Source organism: Leucoraja erinacea, chromosome 14 (genome assembly GCF_028641065.1).
Source record: "Leucoraja erinacea ecotype New England chromosome 14, Leri_hhj_1, whole genome shotgun sequence".
NCBI classification, from domain to species: Eukaryota; Metazoa; Chordata; class Chondrichthyes; order Rajiformes; family Rajidae; genus Leucoraja; species Leucoraja erinaceus.
The window spans coordinates 3,375,254-3,397,753 of record NC_073390.1 but is presented as its reverse complement, the minus strand read 5'-3'; the positions used below and the strand labels follow the sequence as shown (position 1 = coordinate 3,397,753).

At 39.8% G+C, this 22,500-nt stretch overlaps 1 protein-coding gene across 3 annotated transcripts in view; it reads left to right on the top strand.

The window, feature by feature from the left end:
• atp11b (ATPase phospholipid transporting 11B (putative)) overlaps window positions 1-22,500 on the top strand; it is a 174,951-nt gene that overhangs the window by 123,066 nt on the left and 29,385 nt on the right. For all 3 annotated transcript variants that reach the window (XM_055645390.1, XM_055645388.1, XM_055645389.1), the window contains exons 24-28: window positions 304-431; window positions 3,208-3,346; window positions 4,748-4,813; window positions 7,063-7,166; window positions 10,336-10,501. In XM_055645390.1, coding sequence (XP_055501365.1) covers window positions 304-431; window positions 3,208-3,346; window positions 4,748-4,813; window positions 7,063-7,166; window positions 10,336-10,501 — 603 coding nt within the window. The remainder of the gene's footprint in view (window positions 1-303; window positions 432-3,207; window positions 3,347-4,747; window positions 4,814-7,062; window positions 7,167-10,335; window positions 10,502-22,500) is intronic.

The window sequence follows — 22,500 nt, the reverse complement described above, 5'->3', positions numbered from 1 at the left end:
TTTTTCCCCACAATGAATTCTGAAGTATCAAATGTTGCAAAGTCTATTGTTTCTATTACCGCAAATGTCTGATAGCAACTTAAATTTCCACCTTCAGATCGTGAAGTTACTGTCATTTGCACAGGGTAATGAAAATCAATGCAGATGTATCACCTTTAAAACACAGATGATTTATTTTACACATGACTGACATTCATATAATCAGAAAAGTGCATGAAGGATTTACAGATGTGGAAGTGCATATCTAATGGGTGAAGAGAGAATTTAAACTTAAAAAGTACCACGTTAATATTTTTCTTACAGACATTGTATGATGGTGCTTTTCTGACGTTATACAACATTTGCTTCACTTCCTTACCCATCCTCATGTACAGTTTGTTTGAACAAGATGTGCACCCTCGGACATTACATAGTAAACCAGCATTGTACAAGTAGGTTGAATTTGATTTTACATGTCTTTAGTTTCCATGTGATAAATGGTTGATTTTTATTTGAATTGTGGGACTGAAAAATATTTGAATTGTATGGATTTTACACTCTGCTACAAAGTGATGGTGCTAACATCTGGTCAAGAATAAGCATGTTTGTGAGATCTAGTTTATCATTCAAGCCTGAGTTACGCATTTCATAGAGCATTTTTTTTCCTTCAGTATCTATATAATACAATACCGCATTTTTTTAAATGGTTTATAAAGTGTAAAATAAAAGTAGAAGTATGCATGAATTTTATTTAATTCAAACTTGAACAGCAGAAGCACTTAATATTTTCCTGGTGCCAACAAGGTTAAGCAGCAATTGAGATTGAACATGCTGGGCTTGAACATGGAACAATACAGCACTGGAATCGATCCAAAGTCCATAATGTCTGTGCCAAATAATCTAAACTAACCTCCTCTGCCTCCATATCCCTCCATTCCCCAGATGTCCATGTGCCTATCTAAAGGCTCTTGCACGTTAAATTGTATGCTTCCACCACCATCCCTGACAGCACATTCCAGGTAGCTACCACTCTCTGTGTAATAACATTTGTCCCACGCATCTCCTTTACACTTTCCCTCTCTGACCTTAAAGCTACCCCTATTGTCTTTGACTTTTCCACCCTGATAGTGGGGTGGGGGGGGGGGGGGGGGGGGGGGGGGAAGGGGTAGATAAAAAAGATTCTGACTGTTCAACCTATCTATGTCTCTCATAATTTTATATACTTCCATCAGGTCTTCCCTCAACCTCCAACACTCCAGAGGAAACAATCCAAATGTGTCTAACCTATTTAATCCAGTCAGCGCTCTGGTAAACTTCTACACCCTCCACATCCTTTTTGAAATTTGGCAACCAACACTGCAGCTGCTATTAGAGTATTATATGCAAAGTGCCTTCCTAACTATTACGAACCAAGGATTTGCAGAAGGAGTAGTCTCTGCGGAAAGGGTGGGATGGGAAGAAATATCTGGTGGTGGGATTACGTTGAAGGCGGCAGAAATGTCAGGAGTATATTGTGTTGGGTGCAGCAGTTAGCAGGATGAAAACTCAGGACCAGCAGAACACTATCCTTAATTTGGCCGTTTCTCCAGCTTTTTTGTGTACACCCGCTGAGTTTCTCCAGCTTTTTTGTGTACACCCGCTGAGTTTCTCCAGCTTTTTTGTGTAACCTTCGATTCTCCAGCATCTGCAGTTCCCTCTTAAACACTATCCTTAATTTGTTTGGGTGGAGAGGGAATGAGAACAGACCTTGGGGACTCGGAGGAGACGCGGGCGAGAAATTGAGAATAAGGGATGGCATCCTTGCAAATGACACCGTGAGAGGAGGTGTAGTCAAGGTAACTGGGAGTCAGCGGGTTTGTAGTAAACTTCAGTCGATAATCTGTCCGCTACAATGGAGGTACAGAAATTGAGAAGGGGAAGAGAGGCATCAGATAGTCCAAGTACATTTGAAGTTAGGGTGGAAGTTAGTACAGGTTGAACACCGATTTTTTTTTTCCCCCTCCCAGCAACTGATGATCCGCCCACCCCTATAACCATATAACCATATAACAATTACAGCACAGAAACAGGCCATCTCGGCCCTACAAGTCCGTGCCGAACAACTTTTTTCCCTTAGTCCCACCTGCCTGCACTCATACCATAACCCTCCATTCTCTTCTCATCCATATGCCTATCCAATTTATTTTTAAATGATACCAACGAACCTGCTGCCACCACTTCCACTGGAAGCTCATTCCACACTGCTACCACTCTCTGAGTATAGTCCAGACAAAATTACGAGAGCTCATTTGAAGTTCCCTGAGCGGCCACAGGGGGCATTGCGAGTGGCAAGTGCTCTTTCCGGTCATGAAAGTATCAACTTTGCTCTCGATCTTCTCTCCTAACTGTTTTGCAAAGACAATAATCCTAATTTTAATGTCGGATATAGTGGACGGACCTGCCAACCCATCCCCGCTCGCACCGTCTCCCTGACTGTTTAGAGCCCCGGCTTCTGACCCTATTCCTGACTCGCAAGGTGCACCATTGAGCCCCTCTTCACCCTCCAAAAATTCACAAATTGCTGGAGTAATTCAGCTGGTCAGGATATCTGGAGAACACGGGTGAGTGACATCAGGACCTTTCTTCAGACTAATTCAGTCAGCTGAATTACTACAAAGCTTTATATTGTTTCACTTTAAAACTAGGTATTGTGAGTAGGTGCGAGGGGCCTGTTTCAATGCTGTATCTTTACATATAAATAAAAATAAAAATACTTGCCGCAGCTTCATAGGCCTGTTAGTGCAAAACCTACAATAAGTTAAACATCGTTCCCACTATGCAATAAAAACAAAATCTATAGTAGGTCATAGCTGCTGAGGTGATTAATGTTGTGCAGAACTCAAGAGCTTGATGGTTGCTGGGAAGATGCAGTTCTTCAACCTGGAAGTCACTGTGTTCAGGCTCCTGTACCACATTCCCGATGGTAGTAGCAGATGAGAACGTGGCTAGGGTGGTGTGGGTCTTTGATATTAGTAATTCACCCTTTCTATATGTCTTTCTTGTGACTTTGAATTTTTATACACTATTGACTGTTGCCTTTTTATTTATTATTTTCAGCAAACATTGGCCTATTTGTATATTTAAGGCCATAATGTGAATAAACTATGAATAGGCTCTACAAATTAAAAATGGTCTTGATGATATGTTGTATGATATATTTTGCATGAGTACTATTTTGTATTTTCACAGGGAGATTAGCAAAAATGAGATTTTGTCTCTCAAAAGATTTCTGTATTGGACTCTGCTAGGATTTTGTCATGCCTTTATATTTTTCTTTGGTGCTTATCTTCTGAGGGGAGAAAATACATCTATGATGGGAAATGGCCAGGTAGGACAAACGGTTTGATTCTTGCCTGTCTTTATTTTTAAATTACGTTTCAATCTTATAAAATTTGCCACCTTCATTTGTTAAATTGTGAGGAGCATAAATAAATGTCCATTCCCGGTCACTGTTTGCGGCCACAAACTGAATCACATTCTGAATCTCTGGCCGCATACTATTTTCTGGTTAGCTGTGCGGCTGGAGCCAGTGGTCGGGGCATGGATAAGTGTGGCACTGGAGCTGGTGAAGAGGAATAGCAGGTAGCTGGCCTGCTACACCAACTCGACTCTGGCCTTACTACTGGCCTACCTGTGCTCTTGCTGATCTGTTCTGGCAATACATCAAATCACATTCCTGCTCCCCAGCACCAGCCTCAGGCCTATCCACATTACTGTTCCACAACTGTAGTCATATGCCTGTTTATGTTCCTGCTCCTCATGTCCAGACACATACCAATCCACATACCTGTTGCCCAGCATCCGTCAAGGCCTATCCATGTCTCCATTTCCCAACTCTGACTGCCAGAATATCCATATTTTTTATCTCTATCTCCAGTAATTTACACAACCACATCCCATGCTCTATCTTTGATAATACCATATTAATTTTATGATTTTAGATAAGGTATAGAGCCAATGGCATCTCAATTTGTTTGCATTACATGAATAGTGTGAACTTGCCTGCCTTTCATACAAAATAACATGATATTACTCTAAGCAGTTTGTAATCAATGCAAGATAATTCATATCTCCGAACATTATCATAAGTAACATTCAATAGTCTTGAAGTTATCGTGCATTATCTCTTTCTCCAAAATTATGGTTTCCATTTAATTGCAACATTTCAACTTTATATTTGAAGTTAAAGAAGCCTGGAGACTTTGTATGCTTTTATTTGAAATTATCTAACTGGATCATTTGCTCGTTAATGCAAGACCTTTTACTTGAGATGGGACATTGTGTGAACATTTCTGCATAAATGTTTAAATGCACAATAGAGTTTTTTTGTCTAGAGTGCAATACAATCATAATTGTATAATCTAATGCTGCTGACTCATTATTTACTGTTCAACCCTTGGAATAAATATTAAAGTGATTTTTTTTTCAATTTCATTGTGGAATTAGTTATCATGTGCAAAATTGCATGGGCATTATTCATTAATAATTGCTCACAAAAATAAACTTGCAGTTTGTTAGTTGAATATTTGATGGGAACCAGGATGCAACCAAGTAAATACTCGGTCCATTTGCCTTAAATATGTTTAATATTATATAACATTTATAAAGGGGATTTTTTTTTTTTTTGCTTCAGCAAAAGTGATCTGCATCAGTTAATCATTTATTTCAGCAATAATATGCATTCTTTTAGAAGGATATGGGTTGATTTATTTTTTTAACTACATTTTAGATGTTTGGAAATTGGACATTTGGCTTTCTAGTCTTCACGGTTATGTTTATAACTGTTACCTTAAAGGTAGGTATAAAATGCTGAAATGAAGCCTAAACATTGATCTCATTTATTAATTGATACTACTAATGTGCTTTTTCTCCTCTACTAGCTTCTTTCTATTCCCCTCATGATGTTATACACCTCTATAAGAACCTCTGTGCCTACTACTTTCCAAGGAATAAAGTCCTTTAGACTTTAGGGATACAGCATGGAAACAGGTCCTTCAATCCTAGGAAAATGTACAATTCTTTTTACCATTAACCTATAAACTTGTATTCTTTGGGGCAAACCGGAGCACCCAGAGAAAACCCACGCGGTCACAGGGAGAACATACAAACTCTGTACAGACAGCACCCATAGTCAGGAATTAACACAAATTTCACTGTACCTTAATTGGTACGTGACAATAAAGTGACCTTGAACCTTAAACTCTGGTCTCTGGCACTATGGCAGCAACTCTATCGCTGCGCAACTGTGCCGCCCTGTCTTTAACGGGGACCTTTTGCATTATAACTATTATCTCTAAAGTCGAAAAGTCTTAGCCTGGCCAACATCTCGCTATAGTTCAAGCCCATGAGTCCTGGCAATATTCTCTCGAATCTTCTCTGCATTCTTTCCAGGTTAATGGCATCCTTCCTATACAACTGGTACATTCGGTCCAAACTTTACTACTCAATAATCTGACCAATGAAGACTACTGTACCAAAAGCATTCTTTACCACTCTACCTGTGACGCCGCTCTCAGGGAACGATGTGCTTGTGCTCCTGGATCTCTTTGCTCTACAACACACCCTAGGGTCCCACCCCTTTGCCACGGGACCTTTGCCGCTGAGCCGCCTGCCCTTTGCCTTAATTTGACTTCCCAAAATTCTAACATTCGCATTAAACTCCATTAAACATCTCTTGACCCAATTGCCCAGCTGATCAAGATCCTTCTATCATTTGTGATAATCATTCTCACTGTCTGCAATACCTCCTATTTCAGTGTCATCTGCAAACGTACATTCTTATCCAAGTTATTGATATAAGTTCAAACAGCAATGGGCCCAGCAGCGATCCTTGAGGCACAGCACTAGTCACATCCCTTCAGTCCAAACAACAACTTTCCACCCCACCATCACTCTCTGCTTCCTTCCATGAAGCCATTTTTTGTATCTAGTCAGCAAGTGTTCCCTGGATCCCTTGTGATCTAACCTTCCAAAGCAGCCTAACATGTAAAACCTGATCCAATGCCTCGCTGAAATCCAATGTCAACAGCTTTGCCCTCACCCTACAATGTCTAGGGCCTTGAACTCATCAACCTACAACGTCCACAGTCTTGTCCTTGGCAAAATATGCTTAGTACTTCTTACCTTGTCACTTGGTTTTGAGAGCACCGGTAAATACCATGAAATTCTTGCAGTTTCTGAAATAATTGCTGTTACATGAAGTACACATAACTAGAGTCAGAGTGATACAGTGTGGAAACAGGCCCTTCGGCACAGCTTACCCACAACAATGTCCCAGCTACACTAGTCCCACCTCCTGCGCTTGGTCCATATCCCTCCAAACCTGTCCTATCCATGTACCAGTCTAACTGTTTCTTAAATGTTGGGATAGTCCCAGCCTCAACTACCTCCTCTGGCAGCTTGTTCCATACACCCACCACCCTTTCTGTGAAAAAGTTACCCGTCAGATTCCTATTAAATCTTTTCCCCTTCACCTTGAACCTATGTCCTCTGGTCCTCCATTTCCCCTACTATGGGCAAGACACTCTACCCGATCTATTCCTCTCATGATTTTATACTCCTCTATAAGACCATCCCTCATCCTCCTGTGCTCCAAGGAATAGAGACCCAGCCTACTCAACCGCTCCCTATAGCTCACACCTTCTAGTCCTGGCAACATCCTCGTAAATCTTCTCTGAACCCTTTCAAGCTTGACAATATCTTCCCTATAACATGGTGTTTCCTATAACATGGTGTTCCCTATAACATGGTCCTATAACTACAGAAATAGAAAATATTATTTTTGTTGTGCAAGCGCCAAATCTGTTCAGAATGTTGTCAATGAATAATCCTCATTAGACATGACTGATGTGTACATTGTAACTTCTAGTTCCAGCAATTCATTTATCTGATGCTTTAATGCTTGCATTTGAATTTATTTTAAGCTGTGGTTCACCAATTATGTTTTCCCCATCTACCTGGTGCTTCTGATGTTTTTTTTATCCGAGTAACCCTTCTTCTATTTTTTTTTTTTCTCACTTTTCTCCTGCTGCAAATGAAAATAAGCTTGGAATAGAGACATATTACTGGACCTGGGTAAACCACTTTGTTATGTGGGGTTCAGTCATTTTTTACTTTGCCTTCGCTTTGGTTTATGGAGCTACACTTTGGTAAGTTTGTTTTTATTGCTTTTTTTCCGTAAAAGTGACATTTTAAAATGTCTATATTCAAATAACATGAGAATATATATATTCATGGTCAAAGTACCACTAATCTGAGACTTTTTGAACATTTAAGATGTTTGAAGTCTAAAATAATAACGGAAAAATCCTGGAAATACTCAGCAGTTCAGGCAGCATCTGTAGAAGGAAACAGTTAACGTTCCACATTGAAAACTCTTTGTTAGAACTGGGAAGGAGAAAACAATTTAGTTTTAGGTTGCAGAGGGAGTGAGGAAGGGATGGGTAGGTTTACTAAATGAATCACATTTTTGCACAAAATAATTATGAATTTTGAGGAGCCAATTAATGTGTAAAATTAATGTCAGATATTGCCCAACTAGAGTATTTCCAGCATCTTCCTGTTTTAATATTTTTACAGTATCCTCTAGATTTTGTACAAAATTTTATAAAATAGAAACAATGTAAAATATTTTTTTTTAATTTTGATTAATGAAAGAAGGGACACAGGGTGCTGTGTCCCATACATGCTTAAGATAATTAGACAAATTATAATTCTACTAATTGTGTTATTTTACAAATGGGGAGAAGGTGGTGGATTAACAATCAGATCACATAACACAGGCCAGTCATTACTTTTGTTAGGTGTTTTAGTTTTATGTAAATGAGTGTAGAGCTGCCAAGTAGTACGGATTTTCCGTATTTTGTACAGAAATGCGATCAGAATACGGATGTACGAATTTGCTTTGTAAAATACGGATTTTTTTTAAATCAGCCCAACTTCCTGTTTCATCTTGCTGCTTAAAAAATGCAAGGATATAAAAACCCATACTGTACCTCTAGTATTTTAAATTTCAAGATCTGGATGATTATTTTTATAAGCTTTGATCTGCCTGTCCCACTCCGGGTTTAAACAGCACTGTCAGTTTAACGTATGGGAATTTAAACAAACAATGCTATGGGTTCTAAAAATAACGTTCCCAGCTGGAGCGCTATTGCCTTTACACATAGCGTTATGGGCTTTACACATGCGCTTTAGCCACAGCGCTATGGGTCACAGACTGTTAGGGGAGGGAGAGAGGGAGAAGGAGAGAGTGGGAGGGAGGGAATAAGAGAGGGAGGGAGAAAAAAAGGAAGGAGAGAGGGAGGAAAAAGGGGGAGAGAGAGAGAGGGAGGGAGGGAGGGAGAGGGAAGGAAAGAGAGGAGGGAGGGAAAGAGAGGAAGGAGGGAGAGAGGAGGGAAGGAGGCTTCCAAAATGGCTTCTACATCATCATCTGGTGCTAAAAGCAGGAAGCGGCCGTTCAAACAGCAGTATACAAAGAGATGTCAAGTAAAGGGCCTGTCCCACTTGGGTGTCATTTGCGCATCTCATAAGTGGCTCGCAAGGTTTTTGAGAATCCCAAAATCCTGGGGCGCCGCGTCACTGCCTATGTCACCAAGAGCCATGCGCAAAATGGCACCGCATAAAAATACTGATTTCCTCAGCAAAATACTGATTTTTCAGGTACTAGAAAACTGAAATGTTCTGACAAAACTTAGCAGCTCTGTGAGTGCAAATTATTTCAACAAATTACGATAATGACATTCATTTAAAATAACATCCTGAAGGATCCTTGTCATATAATATAATAATCCTGGCACTTTTTAAGGATGGCTGGCTCAGGAGATGAATAGCACCCTTTGCTCCATGAAATGCTCTTTAGAAATTGGAATTCCTCAGCAAGCTCGTCCCTCATCACCTTGGCCCTAAATAAACAAATACATTTTACTAATTCAAGACTGTCTCACCAGAGGATATAACTTTCTAGCATTTACCTTGTCAGTAATTCTGCCTGAACTCTCGAAAGTATAGGCTCGTGCCACCAATCTTCCATCCCCGCTTCTGTTCAAACTATTCGCATATTTTATCATCATTGTCATAGTTTACTTTCACACCCAATTTAATATCACCAGCCATCTTTCAGCGTCATATTTGGTTCCGTAACGTTTTATGACTTTAGTCATAACTGCTGATTGTAAACAGCTGAGCTTCAAGGTGTTGTAGCAATTGAGTTGCCATTGCGAAAACAAAAACACAAGACTACACATGCTGGAATCTTGAACGTGAAATTAGAGCTGGTGGAATTCAGCGGGTCAGGCAGTATTCATGGAGGGAAATGGACATTTTACATTTCAAATTCGACCCCTTCTTTCGAGTCCCAAACCAAAATGTTGGCATCTATTCCCTCCACTGATGCTGCCTGACCTGCTGTATTCCTCCAGCACTGTTTTTTATATTGTGAAAACAAGCGTATTTCCTCGTCAAGTTTTGTCCTTTTACCAGTTCTCTCAATGCCAATTCTTTTACTTCCTACCCTGAGACTGCTTGAGTAACAACCTTTGCTATCACCTGCGAATCCACATGTGCTATATTTACTCATTCTCCCTTTTCTTTCTATTCCTTATATCCACACAAAGTTTCCTTGAACACTTTCCTTTTCATAAATTCTGACGTGTGTTGAGATGTTCTGAATACCCCTACACCACATAATAGAGAAGTACTGCTTGTTCCTGTCAATTGGTTTTGACTGAGCTTGCCTTTAATTTTAAATGTTTCCTCATTGAATAATGCTTCATTTGCTCCCTTCCAGTTCACAGCTACCACAGAGTACATGGAATTTAGAAAAATTGACACTTAAACGCAGTGAGCTTAGTAAGAACCCCAAACAATTACATTTAGTTGCAATAATCTCTCTGGTATTTTTACTTTGTTAATTTCATTCGTTTTATCTTCCATGCTTTCATCGAACCTTTTTGGATTCCAACGTTCTTGCTTTGAGCACAGACAGAAAATATGTTTTAGAATCAGCTATTTCTTACCTTCCTCTATTATTCTTCCTACCCCTTTCCTTTCTTTTTGTTTTACCCCTTTTTAGAAGTTCTTTCTAATATTTCCCTTTTTTCATATCAGGGAAGAATAGAATGGGAGTGAACTATCCCTATTGTTATTAATTTCTAAAGAGGACATGTGGAACTGATTGCCTCACTGTTGTTCTCTTTGAAAATCAGGTCCATTATTAATGTGGGTTTAGATATTTGAGTTTGTAACATTAGAGGGCATATAATCCAAGTGGTGCTTTACAGAACTGTGCAACAAAATGTGTCTCCACTTTCTTCCTAGGCCATTTTTGCAGTTACAAAGTATATATGCAGTCTTCAGTCACTTGTTGTCCAGTGCTCAGGTCTGGCTTGGCATTATCGTCATAGTAGTTGGCTGTTTGTTCCCAGATATCCTAAGAAAAGTATTCTGGAGACATTCACGGCCAACTTTGGCACAAAGATCGCAGGTAGGTCCCACATTCTAGCAACAGTAGCATATTTTAGATGTATTGCATTTAAAATCGAGTTGAAAACTTTAAGATCATTGGATAATAGATCACTGGATAAAATAGTACATTTGGTACTTTAAGTCATGACCTCTTAATGAAACTGCATAACCTTATCATGATGTAGGTTTGCAGTTCACTTTAGATATCATGTTTTGTTTGTGGTCAATTTATAATGAATTATAAACCTGCAATGTGGTATTAGTTGAACACAAGCATAAGTCGTTTAACATCAAAATTAATCTGCATTATATTTGTGGGTTAAATTATGAGAAATGCTTTTGGTCCCACTGTTGTTTTGACAAATATTTTCCTGTGTCATCGCATGTGTGTGGATCACTTCTCTCAATGTATGTATTGGTTTATAATGTAGATAACACACGTTTTGGTCCTTGCAACTGTGCACAGGTTAATAATATGAGAAGCTTTTTGAACAATAGTTATACTGGGTACTTTTTAGCAGGACCCTCATAGTAAATCTTAAGTATTTGGTTTTATCAAATGGTTGTAATAAGTGTATGAGGAGCAGTAGAAATATTTTAAAGGTGTATCAACGTAATGTTTTACAATATTTTGATCACCTAATTTGTTCAGCTGATCATATTGAGATATTTCTTAACCTATGTGACCTTGATTTGTATGTACACATAACTTGACTCTTACAGTGTTGACTATACTTGGATGTAAACTTGATTAGTAACATTTTGAATAATCAGTTTTCCTGCCATTAAATTGAAAGAACAAACAGAATGTAGACCAGGAACAGCACAGGATCAGGCCCTTTGGCCCAAATTGTCTGCGCTGAACTTGACGCTAAATTAAACTATTCCCTTCTGCTTGTATATAATCCAACTCCCTCCATTCCCTGCACATTCACGTGCCTTTCTGAAACTCTTAAACACTGTCGTATCTGCTTCCACCAACACCGTGGCACCTAACACTCTCAATGTGTAAAGAAAACTTGCTCCACACGTATCCTTTAAGCTTTCCCCTTCTTACCTCTAGTATTTTGAGATTTCCACCCTGGGAACATTATTCTGACAATCTAACCTACCTATACCCTTCATAATATTATAAACCTATCAGGTCATCCCTTAGTCTCCTACGCTCAAGAGAAAATGATCCAAGTTTGTCCAACCTCTCCTTCTAGTTAATACCTAATCCAGCAAACCATAGAGTCATAAAGTTGTACAGCATGGAAACTGGCTGTGGGACCAACTCGTCCACGTTGACAAGTTGCTTAACCAAGTGTATCCCACTTGCCAGTGCTTGGACCATAACCCATCCAAACTTTTCCTATTCTTGTATCTGTCCAACAGTCGTTTAAATTTCTTAATTCTACACACCTCAACCACTTCCTCTGGCAGCTCATTCCATTTACGCACCACACTCTGTGTTTAAAAACGTTGCTGCTCTGAGCTTCTTTACATCTTTCCTCTCACCTCAAACCAATGCCCTCCTAGTATTTGTCTCCTCTACCCTGGGATAAAGACTGTGGCCATTCACCTCATCTAATGCCCTCAGGATTCTACATACCTCTAGAAGCTTCAACTTACACAGCATCCTACACTGCAAGGAAAAAAGACCCAGCTTATCCAGCCTCCCCTCAAACCTCAAATCTTCCAGACCCGTAAGAGCCTTGTAAATCTTGTTTGCACACTTGCCAGATTAATGTTATCCTTCCTATAGCAGGACAACCAGAACTGTGCACAGTACTCCAGATGTGGTCGCAGCGATGCTTTCTCACAGCTAGAACATGGGGATGTCCAACTCCTCTACCCGGTATCCAGACTGATGAAGATGACCATTCTTAACCATCTGTCCATCCTTGTCATCACCTTCATGGTTACCTGCACCCATTGGTCTTTCTCTTCTACAACACTTCCCAGGGCCCTATCATTTACTGTACAAGTCCAGTCCTTGCTCCTCCTACAAATGTGCAACACCTCTTATCATAAGAATTAAACACCATCTGCCGTTTCTCGACCCATTGACTTAGTTGACCAAGATGCTATTGTCATCGCTGTTCGTTACAACGCCAATTTTAGTGTCATCCGCAAACTTATTAACCCTGCCACCCTACATTCACATCCAGATGTTAGTATAAATAACCAATAACATTGAACAAAGCACTGGTCCCTGTGGTACACTACTTATTACAGGCCTCCTTTCTAAAAAATAATCCACCACCACCCGTTTTCTTTTACTTTTTTGTATCCATTTGTTCACTATGGATAAATACCATGTGATTAAACATTCCAGACAAGGATACAATGCTGTACCCTGTCAAATACCTTGCTAACAAGCATGTAGCCAATGTCTACAGTACTGCCCTCATCAAACCTCATCTCTGCAAAAAAAATCAAATTAGTGAAACACGATTTCCCATACACAGTCATGCTTACTATCCCATATTAAACTTTCTTAAATGCATCCATATCCTATCTCTAGGTAGCCCCTCCAATAACTACCCAGCACTAATAGACTCCATCGTCTGTTATTCCCAGGCTCCTCCTTGTAGCCTTTGTTAAATAAAAGTACAACATTAGCCACTCTTCAGTCTTCCTGTGGCTATCAATAGTACAAATATCTCAGCCAGCTTCATTTCTAGTTTTCCGCATTGCCCTAGGACACACTTGATCTGGTTCCAGGGGTTTATAAGTGTTTATGCACCAGTTTAGTTTAGAGATAGAGCATGGAAACAAGCCCTTTGGCCCACCAAGTCAGCACCAGCCAACGATTACCTGTACACTATCTCTGTTATCCGAGTTTTGCATCATGTTCCCAAGTTCCCTAGCATCCATGTCTCCCCACATGATAAATACAGATGAGAAATATTTGATTAACGTCTCCACACATGGAGGCCTCAATGATCTTAAGACAACATAGAACAGTATAGCAAAGGAATGGGCCATTTGGTCCACAGTGTTTGTGCCGAACATGATGCCAAGTTAAACTAATCTCATCAGCCTGTACATAATCCATATTCCTGTATTCTCCTTGCTTCCACGTGCCAATCTAAAAGCCTCTTAAACGCTACTATCGTATCTGCCTCCACTCCACCCACCCCCCCAAATTCCCAAAATCCCCTTCCCATCCCTCACTCACGGCAATGCGTTTCAAGACCCCACCACTCTCTATGTTTAAAAAAAATACTTGCCCTGCACATCTCCATTAAACGTTCTCCCTTTTACCTTATAGTGTTGGCAATTTCCACCCTGGTGAAAAAGGTTCTGACTGTCTACTCCATCGCTGCCTCGCTGCCTCTCCAAATTTTAAATACCTATCCCAGTCTCCCCTCTACTAGAGAGAAAACAATCTAAGTCTATCCAACCGCTCCCTGTGGCTGAAACCCACTAATCCAGGCAGCATTCTGGTAATCCTCCTCTCCACCCTCTCCAAAGCTTTCACATCTTTCCTGTAATGGGGCGACCAGAAATGCACGCAATACTCCAAAAGCGACCTAACCTAAGGCATATAGAGATGCATCATAACTTCCTGACTTTTATATTCAGTTCCCCTAGCAATGAAGACAAGCTTACAATACTCCTTCATCTAAAAGGGACCCCATTCTTGTCCTGGTTAATCTTTTGCCCTTAATATATTAGCCCAAACCAAGTTTATTTCATAAAGCTGCAAAATAACATTCTCACTATTATACTCAATGCCTTTTTGAACCATTCTACTAGCATTTTTGCCTTCAAAAAGAATAGGCCCTTTGACCATCAATGTCTGTGCTGAACATGCTGCCAAGACCAACTCTTATCAAGAACATAAAAGATAAAACAATCCAGCTCAAGAACAGGTCCTTCAGCCAACACTGCCTGTGACAATCACTTATCTACGTACGTAATTCATACTGCTCCATTCCCTGCATATACATATGTCTATCCAGAAGTCTTATAAATGCCACTAACTGATCTCCTTCAACCTCCACCCATGGCAAGAGCACCACCCCCAAGATCTCTGAATGCTGTTAAGGATCCTGATATTAACTGTAGACTTTCCCCTTACATTTGACATCCCATTTGATGCTATACTTGCCCAGATCTGCCATTGCTCCATCCATATCTGTAACTGATTTATATCCTACTGTATCCTTTGATAGCCTCTTCACTGTCTGCACTGAAACAAACAACAGAGGTCCCAGCTCTCATCCCTGTGAAACACTACTAGGCACAGCCCTCCTCTAGCCAGAATGCCACCTTTCCACCACTGCCCTGTCTTCTCTGGGTAAGCCTGTTCTGAATCTAAATAATCAAGTCACTGTGGAACCCATTCATCTTAATCATCTTAATCTTCTGAATCAGCCTACCATGAGGGACCTTGTCAAATGCTTTACTGAAGTCCATGAAAACAACATTGGCTGCCCTACCCTCATCCATCATCAATACCTCTTCAAAAAACTTCTCAGCCTGCTTCTTAGATTTTTGTTTCTGAAAAAATCTTCCTATATTAGTGGTACATTCAGGATTAATTGATTCCAGCATTGCTTGTCTCTGACATAGCTGTTTTAGTAGGGAACATTTACATATTTGCAAATTGAAGCAATGAACCAAATCTTTAAAAGTGTGCAAGTTGTCCACAACACACATTGTACCAGAACTTAAAACCAAATGAAATATATCAAAAATTATGCATTCATTTAATATGGATTTAAATTGTAGTACATGCTCGGAGCTGCTTTAACTTGGACTTTTTTTACATTGTGACTAAGCAGCGGTTGAACGTAAAATTTAAATTATTGTTTATCTAATAAAAAGTGCTGCTTGTGTTAAAGGAATTGGCAACCTAAGCGAGAGCTGGTATTTGACATTGGGTGGATGCATGTTTTTCATGCTAATTTGAAATGACAAGGAGGGCTGAATTGGAAAACCTGATATGTGTATCTATACAGGGCAGCTGCTGAGTTAAAGAATAGATTTCAGCATCTTGAAATTGGCTATCAGAGGCTGATAGTGACTGGGATAGTTTGCGCCCATGTGTGTGATATTCAGAGAAGGGGGTTATTTTAATGAACTTGATTCTTCTACACTGGTTACATTTTCCACAAAAATGTTTTTGCAGTATTGCACTTTGGTAACTGTTTTTAATAAACTTGGGCAACAGTTTCTCAAAAGATCTGTTTTGGACTTAATAATAATGTTATTGCACATTATATAAACCTTGACCTTCACCAACATTTAGTATATAAAGGTTATTGCAATCAGAATTGTTATTAATATTTAGGATGATTCCTATTGGAACCAGACTCTGGTCACAAAACACTAGCACATGCAGATAGTGGTGGAATTGTGTTCTGTAAATGGCAATTCATTTGAAATCTGATGTTTTCTGCTAACTAAAGTAAGGGATGTGGAGGGAAAGCTGGGTAAATAATAATGTGAAAGTTGTGGAATGGTGGTGGATGTTGCTTCAAGTAAACTGGCCGGCTGTTCATGTATCCCATTCAAAATTTCAGGTCCTAGATACAAACCATTGACTGTTTCTCTATTTACAGAGCTGCACTTATTGCTGAGCATTTTCTCTGTATTTCAGATTTTCAGCATCTGCTGGGTTTTATTTTGATTTTCTGTTTTTTATATTTCTGGGCAATGATTAAGATCTATAATTCACATCCATTTTCCATGAAGTGACTGCTGAGCTAAACTGAATGGCATTGGTTCATCAAGTTAATTCTATTGTGGAGTGCGTGTTATTTGAAAATTCTGTCAACAATTTGTGTGGTCATTTCATGCGATATTTGAATGCTGTTGCCACCAGTTTGGAATGCATGATGTGTTAGTGGATGCACCCAAATATAGTTGATGTAGATTTTGTCCAATATATCAAGCCTTAACTGAAGGATTTAGTCCTGCCGCATGCTGAAAGGGTTAACCTAATCCGAGCTGCTATTGGTGAATGTCTCATGTTGGCAAGTGTTTGGTTCTAACTTTCACTGTTAATGGTCATTGCCCACCCCATCACACACCTCATGCTCGCATTTCTACAACCCCCCACCGTTTCCATGCAGCTGTCATTGTGTCTTAACAACACTGTGCTCTATCTCAAGCTGCCAATTATCTCCTTGCCTGCACCCATCCATTTCAGAGCATATCTTGGCAATTTAAACTCTCCGCAGTGGCACGACATTGCAAAGGAAAGGCTTTCTTATTCTACCATGCCTGGCATCTTAGGTCTCAGACCTGGAGGACTTTAGTGGGTATAATAGTAAAAGCAAATATGGACCTTTAACTCAGCTCAATTTTGAGTTGTACACAATCTGTACTACTTTAAATTTTGCAAAGACGAGGCCAGTTTGATTAATTAAGTATAAAGTATAAAGTATCCTTTATTGTTATTCAAACTTTTGGTTTGAACGAAATTACGTTCCTTCATGACAGAGAATAAAATAACAAAACACACAATGAACACAGTTTAACATCCACCACGGTGAGTCTACCAGGCACCTCCTCACTGTGATGGAAGGCAAAATTTTAAAGTCCTTGGCCCTTCCTTGTTCTCCCTCTGCGTTGAGGTGATCCAGGCTTTCGATGTTGGCCCCCCGCCGGGTGATGGTAAGTCCCGCGGCCGAATCCGAGCTCCACGAACGCGCCGGTTCAAACTCTGCGGCCCGGGGCTGAAGAAGCTGCCACCCTCCAGTCCAGCGGATGAAGCTGTTGTTGCGGGCGCTCCAGAGAATTGGTCACCAACCTGGGACCTGCGAGCTCCCGATGTTGTCGTCCACTGGGCCCTCGGCCGAAGCCTCCGAGGCTCCGAAGTCGGCCCGCCGCAGCGCCACCACAGCCCCGAAGTCGGCCAGCTTCGCGATGGTGAGTCCAGGCTCTGCCTCCGGAGTCCCGAGGTCGGTCCCAGTTGGAGGCCGCCAGCTCCGCGATTAGGCCTCAGCGCAGACGGAGACGGAGATATGACAAAGAAAAGGTCGCATCCCCCCCGAAGGAAGAGACTAAAAACAAAATTCCCCCGCTCCCCACACATACACAACTAAAAATAAACTAAAATATATGTCCAACAAGACAAAAAAAAACAAAAAAAAAAAAAAAAGACAGACGGACTGCAGGCGAGCCGCAGCTGCTTGGGCAGCGCCGCCACTTCCATACTACTATTAGCTTTTTGCCAAGACTGCCGACTTTGCCCTGCCCCATGGGTCTCAGATATGTTCAACGGCAGTGCTAGTTAATTCAACTGGCTTGGTTTTCTTAATAATAAAGTGATTCATTGTCAGAAAATCTCCAGGAAGCTACTTGATTTTAAATTCTCGATCCCACTTGGTCAGGTGTATAAATATAAATATTACGTACTCTTATTAAGATAGTATTGCAGACTTTATCAACTATTGTTTGAGTTACCTGGAAGGTATACTAAAACTATACTATAGAACTTATTCTAACTACCAGAGAAGCTATTTATGTAAAGGGCCTGTCCCACTATACGAGTATACCCAAGAGCTCTCCCGAGTTTAAAAAAAATCAAACTCGTGGTAGAATGTACATAGCGGGTACGTCGGAGCTCGGGACATCTCTTAGCAGCTCATAACGCTAACGGCAGGTACTTGGGAAACGCGGTAAACTCGTGAAGTTTTTTCAACAGTACAGAGTGTCCACGAGAGTCCCCGAGTCCCTACGAGGGGCTATTACCGTAATTCTCCGAGTTCGAATCGGGGAAACTCGGAAGAACTCTTGAATTAGCTCGTACAGTGGGACAGGCCCTTAAGGCTTCTTGAAGCAATGTCATCAATGGAGAGTGAAGAACTTGAATTCTCACAAACACAACATTTCACACCAAATTATAGATCGTGGCCAAAATATTTTGGTGGCAGAGTTCAGTTGAAATAAATTATTTTAGCTGAATGAAAAAAATAATGAAATTACACTTCACTGGTTGTTGAGAGCTACTGCCTGTCTGAAAGAAAATGGCAAACTGTAGAAGCTGTTACTATTATAAGAAGGTATTTAAACATGGTGAGAAATGTGCAGTTTAGTTGGAATCTTATTAACAAAGTGTTTTATTTGGAATCTATTAACAAAGTGTTTATTTGATACAAGCTGAGCATTTTCCATCTTTATCTGCTTTACATTACTTTCTCAACCAGATTGCGATTGTACCACTCTCTATAACGGAATTCAAACCGTCCGGATAGCCCTCTAGCAATAGAAGATTTTTTAGATGCTCACTCCCAATACAATTACTACAGGTGGCTGTAAGCTAGTTTTATTTTATTTTGCTTTTGTATAAAAATGATATCCTGATTTGATAGTTTTTTCAACTGAATATGTGTATAGATCATTAGATGAAAATTACCATGCCCTTAGATTTTTATTCCTTAACGTAGTAAGCGTTCAGCTTGTTGTAACCACAGATCAGTTTATGTTTTCAACTCAGATTAATAAATGTTGACTTAAAGTAGCAGCAACTTGTCCATATATCTATATTCTCTTTAAACCATATATCATTGTTTGTGTGCACACAATGCAAAAAGATTGATGAGAAAGATGGTTAGCACTTAGCACTATCATTGATTCTGATGCTTTAAAAGGCTTCAGAAAAACAGCGCTTGTAGGAATTGATCCTTTGGAAGCAGTGTTTTACCAACCCTCTGAAACTATATCAGGATATGTCCAGAAATCTTGTTGAATTTCCATCTCATTTGCTAATGTCGAAGTTAATTGCCAAAACAATCCACCTTTGCAGTTAAAATCACAAACATACACTTTCCCAAATGAATCCAATGGTGTCATAGTAAATCCTGATTAAAATCATCATCTCGTTACTAGGGTTCTAAATTGATCTGATTTGGAAATGTCTTTAACGCCCTTGATTTACAAAGAGCATTTATATTTGTGTTTTTTAACATATACCAGGGGGGGAAAATAAACCTTTTTCCTACTTTGGCTCTATGTCTTATTTACCATTGGAATAGATTATAACTTTTTTAAATTGCTATATAATGAACAAGTTACTTGAATAGGATTTGACTATGGATATTTTTGTCAAATATAGTTAACTAACAGGTCTCGGAACTTCATCTCAATTAATAGCATTTAGCATTTCAATCTCGTCTTCTGTTATATTCCAGTTTTCACCTTTTAAAATCCACTACATAATTTTCCTGACATGAGGTAATTGAGCCCATTGAGTCTATGCCAGATATTAGAGAAACTCCATCTATCCCATTCCACAGTTATTTCTCAGTAACCTGGTCTTGCTCTCATGGCCATCAACCCCCGATTAACCTGCCACGTAACTAAACTAAAGTATAATTTACAATGGTCGATTACCTACCAAACCACACATCTGTGAGATGTGGAAGGAAACCAGATACTGGGGGGCATGGGTAAAAGAGAGGGGACCCCACGCATTCACAAGAAGAATGTGTAAAAGCCACACATGCACCACCTGGACGGTGTTGATCACTAAAATAAACCTCGTGTTAGGGTTTGGTTTGAGATATCAGCAATTGCCCTATCCCTCAGTAGATACTGCATTCTCATTGTGTGAAATAATATGGACTATTTCAGTTGGTCACCTAGATGAGCAAGAGTTGTGGACGTGGCCCAGACTATCAGGCAAAACAACATCCCATCCATTGACTCTCTTGACTCCTAACAAAATGTTTAAGAAGGAACTGCAGATGCTGGAAAATCGAAGGTAGAGAAAAATGCTGGAGAAACTCAGCAAATGAGGCAGTATCTATGGAACGAAGGAAATAGGCGACGTTCGGCTCGAGACCCTTCTTCAGACTTCAGACTAGATGCTGCCTTACCCGCTGAGTTTCTCTAGCACTTTTGTCTGTATTCTATAACACCATATGCAATAACACGTTGTCTACATTCTATAACACCTATGCAATCATCAATTTTACTAACTCATACCATCCAGTTTTCCTTTCTCCATGACTGAATTGTTTCCTATTATTACATTTGGTCACATGCTCTAAATTCTTCTCAGGCTTACACGAAGATCTGGGGCATCAAGATGCACACCTTCAATACCATTTGAACATAAATGTCGTGCTATCTCAAAGTACATATAAAATCTGGGTAAATTCACCCTTGGCTTTAGGTCCAAAAACAATCTTAACAACTTGAGCAAATTTGTACATCTCAATGCAAAATAGACCTAACTGTAAACCCCCTGCATACTCTGACTTCTTCTTCTTGCGTATGGTGTGCACAGCCTAAAGTTGTAAGACAACTTGTTCTGTTTGATCTTCTGTTTGTGCACGCCAGGTTGATTGTATTTGTTGAAACAGGGTGGACCATGTGAAGGTTGCAATCTCCCACCCACGTATTCTGACTAAAACCCAGTAAGCTTAATTTGTTGTTTCTTTCTTATCATATATGGTTTCTCCATTATCAATTTTTTTTTGAAAATCGTCAACTTCCTTTTAGTTATGGACTCAGGACCCAGTCTCTTCAAAATGAAAGTACTCTTAAACATGGCTTTCTGTGACGATGAATCACTAAATCTTGATTTAATTTGGTTTTGGTTTAAGAGTTCTAAAATGTATCCAAAAATAGAGTTGGACAAAATGGCCCTTGGTTCTGCAATTTCAACGTATCTTGGCTGCAGAGCTCACTCCTTATGCCTGAATGTTGACGTGAAGCTCCAGAACTCATCCCCTGAGTCCAATAAGTTGTCATTTCAATGCTTTTAAAATTACACCCAAATTCAGGCGACTCCAGTGTTGCAAGGGGAGAAGGGGGAATGGGTTGCTAGAAAATGGTCCATGTTTCACTTTTCCATAACTAAATCATGTGACTAAGAAATCTGTTACCTGAAAACCTGCCTACCATTGAGTTCCACTAATCTTCTTTAAAACAGATTTTTTTTCCACCCACCATTTTACATTCTCTAATACACTTGCATTCTCATTTGGAAACTAATAAAGTATTTAATCTGTTTTCATCCTCCTCATAAAATTACCACGTCTTAAGTATTCTTAAAGATGTGTCATACTGTGAAAGTTTGGATCGTGTAGCATGTGTTCACTCAAAGATCAGAAATATGAATTCCTCAGAATTGGCCTGGAATATTACTTGGAATTTCTGCATTAGTCGGGCACAGAAAAGCAATGACGGTGGTGCAGCAGTTAGTGCAGCTGTCTCCAGCTGCAGTGAACTGGGTTCAATCCCGACTGCCGAGCTTTATGTGGCATTTGTGTGTTCTCTCTTGCACCCCAAAGATATGTCAGTCGTTAGGTTAATTGGCTCCTGTAAATTGTAGGCAGGTGGTAGGAGAACAACGAGGCTTTTAATGGGCATATACATGAGAAAATAGATTACGAGCCAGTGTGGCCTCTGTTATTTGTAATATGCACTCTGAAATAAACAGGGGAATGGGTTTGATAGGATTGTTCTGAGAACGGTTTTGGACTCAATGGGCTGAATTGCTACATTGTCAAGAAAATAAATTGAGAATTAAATATGAGAATAACTAAGACAATACATCTACATAATGGTGACAAAGTAGAAATTAAATTGTCTTTTTCAATGTAATTAGTGATTATTTAGAACATTTCTTGTGCAGTTAAATTATTCCAATATGGAAAGTTGGCACTATGTTGATTACTAGATCAGTTTCATCTTTATCGTTCCCAAGGCAACTTAAGCCCGCAAAGTCACAAAGACTCATACTATAGAGTAGTCCGAAGGTAGACAAAAATGTTGGAGAAACTCAACAGGTGAGGCAGCATCTATGGAGCGAATGAATAGGTGACGTTTCTGGTCGAGACTCTTCTTCAGGGTAGTCAGAAGGTTGCCAGTCCTCAAAATAGAACAATTCTCCAGTCTGCACGTGACGCATCCTAGATCATCGAGGAAGAGAAAGGTTGAAATTGAAAAGGCTCTGCAATATCTTTGAGGATGAGGAGATGTTACTTAAAGACTGGAGATGTTGAACTTCTGCATGAAAATGAAGGGGGATCAACCTCGCATGACTTTATGGTAGGTGAACTTTGA